This window comes from Gorilla gorilla, chromosome 5, assembly GCF_029281585.2.
Source record: "Gorilla gorilla gorilla isolate KB3781 chromosome 5, NHGRI_mGorGor1-v2.1_pri, whole genome shotgun sequence".
Taxonomy (NCBI): domain Eukaryota; kingdom Metazoa; phylum Chordata; class Mammalia; order Primates; family Hominidae; genus Gorilla; species Gorilla gorilla.
Genome location: NC_073229.2, coordinates 34,457,980 through 34,468,661, shown reverse-complemented (window position 1 = coordinate 34,468,661; position 10,682 = coordinate 34,457,980). Strand labels below are relative to the sequence as shown.

Genomic DNA, 10,682 nt, shown 5'->3' with positions numbered 1-10,682 from the left:
TCTGATATATTCCTTTCTGCACAAAGGGTCGAACTGGGTTCTTAAAAACCCAATCATGAACTAAGATATGCAATTCTGAATCACCATTGTGATCTAGGAAAATTAACTCCTCGCTGATCTTCCCAGATAAGCACCCAAGCTTGTTGCCTCCAAGATCTGCATCAGGGTCTGGCTAGTTTCTGTCTTAGAGCAACTCCCCTTTTTTGGCATAAGAATGTACAGGATGCCAGAGAAGTTCACACTGGGTCATCTAAGTCTCTTTAAAGGCCTGATGATTCATTGCTGGGGGTTGGGGTGAGAAGGTAGTGAGGGGAAAGGAAGTGCTAAGCCAAGGGGCTGACCAATATAATCATGAAATTGACAGCAGGAAAAGCTAGCCCTGGGAGTGAAGGGTTCACGTGTTCTTACTCCTGGTACTCAAGCTACAACTTTTAAACTGGAATAGGTGTGGGGAGTTAGGAAACATATCCTGTAATTTGATTGGCTCTCAGAGGAAACGCATCCAGTGCCTCATATATTTGTAATAACTATGAGGTATCGATTTTCTTAACCCATTTATGGTTGCAATTTTTTGAATTTTTGCAATCAGACCTTGGCGATGACCTTGAGCAGTAGGATATAAATAACTCTCACATGCTTAGCGTTCCGATAATGGAACACTAGGCATAAATATTAACATCTGACAAAGAAGAAAAGCTCTCTCATGACAGTGCAGTTAGCAGAATAAAAATTTGGCTGTAGTAGTATGAGTGAATAATTTGTCTTCTTCTACTTGATTTACTTGTATTCTAGCTGACAGGGTCTTCCATTCTGTGCATTCATTTTGTACTTAAAAAGGGATTGTTTGTAATGTACGGTTTAAGTCTGAGTGCTATTATTCTGCTCTGTCAGAAAGCATCTGTGGCAGTAGCCATCATTTTATGCCTGTGTCTCAGACACAAAGCAAATCAGTATCTTCAGTCGCCAGTCTTGAGAGCTTCCCAGATCTCCCAGCAGTTAAACTTTGGAGAGGCCTGACAGAGAGGGGTTCTGCAAATATCAAACTGGCTGACAACCCTCACTGAAACCCTGACACAGGCCGTTTCCTTGGTGAATTCTAGTTATTTATGTCAAAAAGCAAAGTTCGCCAATGCATTTTTCTCTAACTCTCCCTCTTTGGGGGTAAACTTGGTAAATTCCTCATAAAATAATTTTCTTAAACTCTGACCCTCATTCAGATCAGCTTCTCCTGGCCAATATTGACTCAAGAAAAATAAAGTAACTAAGAGAGCTTATAGCCACATATTTTAATGTCATCAAGTTAGAACAACAAAGAACACTGCTTCACTCCTTCCATAAAAATTTGATGTTTATTTTTGCAGCCTGTTGTTGCGCATGAACTTATTCCGAAGGCACCCTCAGCTTAACATGCACAACCCATCAGCTGCCACTACCTTCAGTTCAAAAAATGGTGGTTCTGGCTTTGATTTAAATTTGGAAAATGTATTTCTTTTGAGGAAACAAAATGCCAAGTTGTTAATGAAATGCTTTTAATAAATTTCCAAATGCTCCTGGCCAATACCAAACAAAGTTCAACTCATTCATTCTAAGCCTCAAAATGTTGTCTGTTTTCTTTCCATGTAAGAAGAGCTATGTTCTTTAGATGACTAAGACCATAAATTATGATACTTGCCTTACATTCAATCTTGGTCAGAGCTGCATTGATGAAAATTTATCTAGGTCTTGCTTGCAAAATAAATAACGATGGTTAAAAATAATCTTATTTCTTTTCAGAGTATCCTATGGTACTAAATATATTAGAAAGTTTTTTTTTAAACAGATTTCCTTTTGATGGCCTTGATGTTTTTAGTTAAGCAACAAATTATATAATTTTCATTATCAATGTCCAAAGCCATCTGTCACTAGAAAGTATCAGCCCCAAACCATTTAGCCACAAGCAGCAAAACCAGCTGTAACTCTAGGATGCTTGTGCTTGTGCTTTCGAAAACAGAGCATAGGTTTTCCATCAGCCTCCCAGGGTGACAAGGTACCAGAGCTTGAGAAGACTGAGTCACAGATAAGCCCAACAAATTTTTGTTTTGCAGGCCTGCAACAGATCTACCAGTGAGATCACGCATTCACCGACAGTCTACTCTCAGTGATCATTATAACAGAGTACGATAAGTTCTGTGTTACACAGTGTAAGGGGGGAACATGGGGAAGGCAGAAAAATAAGTTATTTACCACACCACTGCAGGGAGCCATGCTGGGAGTCTAAGGTCTTAAACTGGGTTCTTAGAACCAATTCCTGTGCCTCCTCAGCCCCAATATCTGTATCAGTGTTGTTCATTAGAAATGAAATATATAACCCTTCCACACATGTGATATTAAACTTTATAGTAGCCACATTAAGAAAAGTAAAAAGAGGCTGGGCATGGTGGTTCACACCTATAATCCCAGCACTTAGGGAGGCCAAGGCCCAGGAGTTCAATAGCAGCCTGGGTAACATGGAGAAACTCCGTCTCTGCAAAAGACACAAAAATTAGCTGGGCGTAGTGGCGCATGCCTGTGGTCCCAGCTACTCAGGGGCTGAGGTAGGAGGATCACTTGAGCCCAAGAGGTGGAGGTTGCAGTGAGCAGAGACTGCACTACTGCACTGCACTGCAGCCTGGGTGACAGACCTAGACCCTGTCTCAAAAAAAAAAGTAAAAAGAAACAGGTAAAATGAAGTTTAATAATATATTTTATTTAACCCAATATACACTATTAAAAAATAACCCAATATTTTCAACATTTAATCAAAGTAAAAATGGAGATATTACATGTGTGTATATATAATACATAAAATTAATAATATAAGAATAATGAATAATATATATTATATGTAAAATATGTATTTTTTATACCAAGTTTTTAAAATCTGAGGAATATTTCACACTTACAGCACATGTTAATTTGGACTAATCACACATTTCAAGTGCTCAGTAGACATAGTGGATAGTGAAGACCTAAAGTACCTTTTTTTCTTTGTTTTTAATTGTAGACAGAGTCTTATTTCAGAGGTGGGTACTATGAAATCATAGACTGTTGGCAGATGTTTGAGTACAATGACTTTAATTTCACTCTTGACTAATGCTAATGTCATTTTCATTCCCAGGAAGCCTGTCTTGCTACAGTTTGGTGGAGGGTCAAGAAAGATGATTCAGAAGTATGTCTTTTAAGAGTCTTGGTGCCACGCACAGAGCCCAGTGACTTTAGTCTGGGTGTGGTGAGCTGACCTCAGAGTCTATTGTGTGAGTGTTTTTCACTTTTGTTTTGAGTTTGTTTTACTTTTCTGGTCTCCCCAGCCTTATTTGTGAGTGCAATCTAAGGAAAGTATATTTGTTTTGCAAGCACACTATGGTTTGCTCAGATTTTTAAATGACATATGTAGGATTACACCCTCTTTATTCTGTCAGTGTTTCCATTAAAAATTCAAACTTTCTGGGATTTATTACACAGCCATAACAAATTGCTCCAGGCAGAAACTTGGCAAACCCTCTTTAGTGTGGGAGAAAAATTCTTTTCAGCATTTTAGAAAAGATAAAAATAAATAAATGTTTACCAACTCAACTTACTCATGTGATTTTGTGATAGGGAAGACATTCAAATAAAATACACATTATATCTTCACATTTGTTTGTCGTACAAATTTGAAATATTAATATTAGCTTATAAGTCAACTTTTGCTCAAGAGTTGTACAACTGTCCCCCCCGCCTCTCAAATTTTTAATGATTCTAATGTTTGATTCTCATATTTGGAAGTCTGATTGCTATGATTCTGGCAGGTGCTGGATCGCATCAACTATGAATCTTTGTGTTTCATCGTGGTAAAAATTAACAGTTTTCCAAAGGTAAGATCTGTTCTGCTCTGATCTCCTTGCACACTAAGATATCTTACTCAATTTTATATTCTCAGGTCTTAGTTATTGTAGATGCAGAATAAGTTACTGCTTGTAAATAAATAATAAATATATAAACATATTATCTAAGAATAACTTTGAAAAACCTTTAAAACTGTAAAAAATGCTCTGGATCTTTAGTCTGTATAATTTCCCTCATTTATGAATACCTCAAAGCACTGCCGAAACAATTAAATGACTCAATGTTATGAAAGCACGACGTGGTTCCATAACTTTTTGGATACTTGGCTTTTACCAAGTATGTTATCTGTTTCAAGGGAGTTTTTGAGGATGCAATATGGAAGAGTAGTGAAAAGTATGAAATACTACGTAGGTATAACTGAAACCTAAATCCTCACCACTGCAAGCATTAAGGAGAAACCCCTAAAATTATTCTGAGTGTAAACACAGCGAAAGGCGCATGGACCTTAACCAACATGTATGACACCAAATGAAATTAAGTTACCTGATGTAGGGTCCAGTGAACTGATTCTGTTTTTAGATAAACAGGAGCTACTCTTAGGGTTGCCTGATTCTGTGTTATCTTTGTTTTTGAGTAAAGCTAAGGCATCTTAGGGTTTTCTGATTCTGTGTTGTGTTATCTTTGTTTCTGAGCAAAGCTAAGGCATCTTTTTCACTTTTGAGGTCCACTTTCTTTTAAGAATTCAAGCCTAAAACTCTAAAGAAGTTTATCTTTATTTTATTCAACTTTCAATCTGTTCAGTTACATAGTTGTTATGACCTGGTAAGCCTATCTGTGTTTGCTCAGTTGATTTGCTTCATTTTGAACTACATAACAGGCTACTTCCAATGAAAACATACACTACAATTTAAAATCTGTCATGATTTGGAGAGATCTGTGCACTGGTTTTATTAAGCTCTCTTGTGCTCCCTCTGCTGCCATGAAGAAAATGTTCATGTTCAAGACCCCAGCACATTCCTCAGCAGAGCATTCTCTTTTGGCAATAATGATGCAGATGTGTGCACTTACAGTGCAGTAGTATTTATCCAAAGCATATAACATAATAATTTTTCATTGAAAAGCACAAATTAATAAGGGCTGTACTTACTAAAAAGGAGCAAAAAAGAAATAAATCGAGGAATTAACTTCTGCACCTGTGCCCAAATTTATTTAGGTTGATCCCTGTGGTATAGACCAGTGTTCTTCACATGATAATGTGTTTAGGAATCACCCAGGGGCCTGGTTCAAAGGCAGATTCTGATTTGGTATGTCTGGGGTAGAACCCTTGACTCTGAATGTCTAAAAAGCTCCCAAGTGCTGCTGTGGCGACTTTGAAAACTACACTTTAAGTAAGGGTGTAATATGTAATTATATAATATATACTTGCTGGCCCATTTAACACCTTCAAGAGTAGATACCACCAAAACAGTAAAATAGATATGTGATTACAATTATTTTTCATGGTATTTAAGCAATCTATGACACAGGATACGAGTCAAGCTCATCAGGCCTTATTTATCGATTTCCTGTAATTTCAAAGGTTGACTTATGCTTTTACAAACATAACACCAGCCTTATGACTAGGACTATAGTACTATATATTTGCCTACTAGCTTCTTGGAAGCTCTGCCCTTTTTCATTGAGTTTTTATTTGCACGAGAAAGTCTTGTTTCTAAAGAATCAGTGCCTGTTATTTGTGATTGTACATTTAATATTTTGCCATCTGAAAACAAAATATTTGAGTACTAAAGGTAATGAGACGGTTTCATGAGTATGGTGTTTATGTTGGATCTTGCAGGAAGAAATAGTTACAGATTTTGGTGGCAGTTTATGGCTTTAAACTTAATGGCTAAGAAAGTAAATGACACATTTCTTATTAATTGTTTTTACCATTTGGGTAATATACATATTTAGCTTCCTTGAGAGAACATTTAAATTAATTGACTAACTGTAATCTGAATTATGTGTTTTAATTTAAGGTTGTTAAAATCACGTAAATTAACTGCTTGTGCCAACGTAAAATTACAATATTAGCTTTTTTTTAACTGAAAATTATCTAAATGTAAGATGTCTAAAAATAGAGTGGAGGTGGATTGGACAGTTTGCAGATTATGAGTTGGAATAAAAACATCGCAGTTAAGCCAAAAACATGGCAACCAATATTTTCTGTTATAAAAATATTTGAGATGAATTTAGTTTTTATGAAAGCTGTCTGAAACTGAAATGAATAGCAGAAGCTTTCTGTTTATTCACAGTCCAGTAATAATAATACCTGCAGCACAAAGCATACGTCTTTTCTATACAAAGCCAACAAGCTTCTGCTCCTTTCTGAAGTCGTCTTTGCCAAGCAGGGTGTTGGGGGCGGGGGTGAGGATAGGGGTGAGGGGACATTTTACCCGGTTATGCTCTTACGTACTAACCTTCACCTTGACAAAGCTTGTCAACGAAAACAAAACCAGTCAGAGCCTTTTCAGGAAACTGATGTTAACTGTCCACTAGAGGCTGTAATGAGACCAACAATGTCACTTTAGATCAACCCGAGGTTTAAACCGTAACAATAATCGATTTTTAAATGGAAAAAAAAAGTTGTAGAAATGAGTAAGAGTGAACACTAGTAGTTATACTTAAATAGCCACATATATGTGCATGGTATTTCAAAAATGTGAGAAAAAAATATTTCCGGGGCTCTGCACCTTCCTCGCTCGTATGTTTATTTTTATTTATGAAGCACGTAGGCTCTTGCAGGCCAGAGTTGTGTAAAAACTGACACTTTTTTTTTGGTCATCCTGTGCCCTGCCTCAGTTGGTGACTAACCGTTAGGTCATAAGTAAACTCAGCCAAAAGATCTCTCAAATACAGCTTACAGTCAAGATTGGTGGCTTTCAGAAAGAAACTTACGCGAAGGGATCATGTTTCCAGACACTTAGTTCTAAGCACCTGAAGAAGGTCAAATGTCGCCCGACACCTACCGGCCTTCCAGAATCATCTGCAACAAGAACGCCGCACTGAGCGCCCTTAGTCTGGAGGCGCCTCCTAGTCCTCCAGGTGCCACACCTGTTGGCAAGGTGCACCCATCCGAAGAAGATTCCTTCGCGTGGAGGTCACACCTGGCGGCGAGACAGGCGGAGGGGCGGGGTGGTGGGAGTCGGAGACCGCACTGAAACCCTGAGTCCAGATTTAAGTTCCTCGTCGATTCTCGAGAACTGCCATTTGATGCTCCGGTTGCTTTCTCTGTCTCCTACACTGGTTACCTCATTTCCGATTAAATTAATGATCCGAAATTAGCTGCGAGAGGAGTGCGCGGGTCTCCTTTCCAGGCTAGAGCGGAGTAGTTCCATATCAAAGCCGATTTCCGGACCTGCGTGCGAAGGGAGAAAGAGGGCAGGGTCGGGCGGTTGCCAGCCTTCGCCGGCAGGAAAGGTGAGGGTACCTGTGCAGTCGGGGGACCCCTTGAAACTTTCCGGAGTTGCACGCAGAGGCAATCCCCGCGGCCCCCAGGCCTGGGTTCCGGAACGCCGAAGCGACGCCGGTTTGCGGCTTAACGTGCAGCTGATGATCAGAGTGAGCCCTCTCAGATGCTGCTCCGAGCGCCTGGGACCAAGGACATGTCGGGATTAGAATTGGCCGACCTCCCCTCCCCCCGGGGTGTTTCATCGGCTCCCAGCTGAAGCCTGACAGCCCTTGGGGGAGTCCCCCAGGTTGCCTGAGTAGCGCCCCGTTGTCGTTCAGTCCCCTCCAACTAGGTGCAGGGACCCAGGGAGGCGCGCGAGGACCGACCCGTCAGCGCTCAAATTACCTCATCGCCCAGCTCCCCGCCCCCTTCCCAAACCTGGAAGGAACCTTGCCCTCCGTTCCGCGTCTCCCCTCCCCCGCACCCCATCCCGAGCCACTCTTTGGGAAAGGTGCCCGCCTCCCCGGGCGGCGCGCAGCGAAGGGTTAAGGGCGCGGGCCGGCCGCCGCGCGGTGCGCTCGCCGTGCTCTGTGCGGCTCGCCGGGCCGCCCGCCAGAGGGTGCCCCCCACCCCCATGAAGTCGGATCCTTGAGCTGCGGCGGCGGCAGCCAACTGCTCCATATTTGGCTTCTATTACACATTTACATACTGGAGCGAGCGAGCGAGCGAGCGCGAGAGAGCGCGAGGGAGGGAGGGAGGGCGGGCGGGCGGAGGGAGGAGGGAGGGGAGGGGAGCGGGAGGAGGGGGAGGAGGAGGAGGAGGAGGAGGAGGAGAGAGCAGAGTATACCGCAGACATCATTTCTACTACAGTGGCGGAGCCGTACAGGACCTGTTTCACTGCAAGGGGATCCAAAACAAGCCCCGTGGAGCAGCAGCCAGAGCAACAGCAGCCGCAAGACATTGTTTCTCTCCCTCTGCCCCCCCTTCCCCACGCAACCCCAGATCCATTTACACTTTACAGTAAGTGACTATTTTTTTTTCCTCCTCCGATTCTTTCCCCCCTCCCCCATTCCCTTCTCCCCTTATTTAGATTAAAATCCCTCCTCCCCCGATCTCCCGAGAGGGGCAAAAGCAACAACCAGCAAACAAACCCAAAACCCCAATCGGCTGCACGGAAAACAGCTGGAAGAGGAGCGAAGGAAATCGACGCGTCGTGTTCTGTGTGTGTGCGTGTGTGTGTGTGTGTGTGTGTATGTGTGTACATACAACCGTCCCCGGCTCCAGGCTCCCGGGCCGACACCCCCACTCTGGGCGCAGGGGCGGCCGGCGGGGGGGCTGTCAGGGGCTGGGTGGGCGCCCGCCGGGCTAGGGGGCGCGCCCGGGCGGGGGGCGCGGGCGGGGAGAGCGGCGGCGGCGCCCCGCTCCCCCGGCTGCTGGTCCGGTCGCGAGTGCGGAGAGCCATGTCCTCCTCCCTCCGGGTGGCGCAGGGGGGAGGCGGCGGCGGCCGGGGTTGGGGGTCTGGTCCCTTTCCCGGCCGCCCTCTTCCCATTCCTCCTCCCCGGAGAGGGCGGTGAGAGAGAGGGGGTCTCACGGAGGGCTGGACTTCTCCGCGGGTGGTCGCCCGGCCTCGGCGCCCTGGGGCGGGGGTCTCCCCTCGGAGGGCCGGCCTCGCCGGGTGTGCGGCTGCGGGCGGGGAAGGGACTGCTCCTGCAGCCGGGACGGGACTTTGCGCGCGGCCGGGTGCCGGGCGGGGGGCGCAGAGGGGTGGCCTCGGGGACCGCGCGGGGGTAGCGGGTGTGCGGGTGCCTGGAGCGCGGCTGGAGTGGCGGTGACGGCCCTGGCCGCCGCCGCCACCGCCGCCCTGTTGGTGCGGCCGCTTCCTGATCATGTGCAGCGGCAGCCGCCGCCCGGAGCCGGGAGCCCGCGAGCGCCCCATTCCGGGCCGGCGCCCCCGCCAGCACCCGCGGCAGGAGCCGAGGAGCCGCGGCAGGCGCTGCCCTGAGCCGGGAGTGAACGGCTGCGCGGCTGCTGGGAGGGTGAATGAAGCCAGGAGGAGGGGAAGGAGGAGGAGGAGGCGGCGGCCGCGGAGGAGGCGCTGCGGGGATTGGGATGCGCCCTGGAGCCCCACTGCTCGTTCACTCTGGGCCGGGCCGGAGACTCTGCCACTCCCGGGGGCGCCGCCGCCGCCTCCTACGTGGTTCCAGTGCTGCGCGCAGGCCGGTCCCGCAGGGGGCAGGGAAGGGGGCCGGACGGGCGGAGCGAGAGGTGAGGCGGTGTCGGAGCGCGGCGTGAGTGTGAGTGAGTGAGTGTGTGTGTGAGTGAGTGTGTGTGTGTATTTGTGTGTGCGCGCGCGCGCGCCGGGCGGGGGGCGAGGGCCGTCGCGACGCGGAGGGGGCCCTTCCTTGGCTACTTGGCTGACTCTGCAGCGCCCCGACCCCTCTTCAGCCCCCCGCCTTCAGGCTGCCTTCTTAAACTCCGTGGCTTGTGCTTTCATTTTGTTTCAGACCACGTAGGGGGCTGACTGAAAGGGATGAAACAATTCAGGTTTTCTAGGGAGATTGAGCAAGAACCTTAGTGGGGGGTGGAAGTAGGGTGGTGATCGAGACTCTGCCAGAAAACAAAACAAAACAAAAAAAAATCAGTTTCTAAGGACGGCGGGGGTTCGGTTCGAGCCCGTGGCTGCTCTGTTTTGTTTTGTTTTCTTGGTATATAATCCTACAGATAAAAGGGTAATATAAATATTTGAGAAGAGGGAAATTGCTGAAGAGTAGTAAGGGCAAAAAAAAAAAAAAAAAAAAAAAAAAAAGCCAGTCGGAAGAAGCTGGTTATATAATGCGCGATGTGGCTAACAAGAAAGGCAAGCTATTTTTATTTTGTTTACCGTATGCTGTGCAGTAGGGACTCCTCCAAACTGGTTCTGTCCCCGAAGAGATTCTTAGCTTCCCTGTGAGACCCACAGGATACAATTAGCAAAATTAGAAGACCCTATTACACCCACAGAATAAAAACTAATGCCTTACAGTGGCTTTCTCCCTGCACATCCTGTCGTGCATGCACGGGTATGTGTGTATGCAAATAAGTTCTCCTTTGGCAATCTAGTAGTCACATCTCAATGACATTTGTGTTTTATAATGCAGGCTGTTTTTAATATTTAAACATCATTGTTATATATTGCACACGGCAGTGGGTAGTTACTTGGTTATTTTTAGGCACAGCTAGTTACTTTTTCAACAGTGTTAGCTGAGACATTTCTGTTTGGGTTTTTTAGGAGGCTGCAGTTCCTAGAAGCCCCCGTTAAGCCCACCCTTTGGTTTATTTGGTGGGTAAAGGTAGTTTGATACTTGAGCTTTTTTTGGAATGAAGCTTATGCCTGAGGAAACCACCAGAGAGAAGAGAAAATCCTGCACAG

The 10,682-nt window shown here is 45.6% G+C and overlaps 1 protein-coding gene across 1 annotated transcript in view; it reads right to left on the bottom strand.

The window, feature by feature from the left end:
• Positions 1-2,704: 2,704 nt before the first annotated feature.
• LOC109027131 (basic proline-rich protein-like) overlaps positions 2,705-10,682 on the bottom strand; it is a 144,307-nt gene continuing 136,329 nt past the window's right edge. Inside the window, exons 2-5 of the mRNA XM_063707309.1 lie at positions 10,155-10,217; positions 8,425-9,400; positions 7,313-7,473; positions 2,705-7,240 (exon numbers count right to left, since the gene is read on the bottom strand). Coding sequence (XP_063563379.1) covers positions 7,222-7,240; positions 7,313-7,473; positions 8,425-9,400; positions 10,155-10,217 — 1,219 coding nt within the window. The 3' untranslated portion in view covers positions 2,705-7,221. The remainder of the gene's footprint in view (positions 7,241-7,312; positions 7,474-8,424; positions 9,401-10,154; positions 10,218-10,682) is intronic.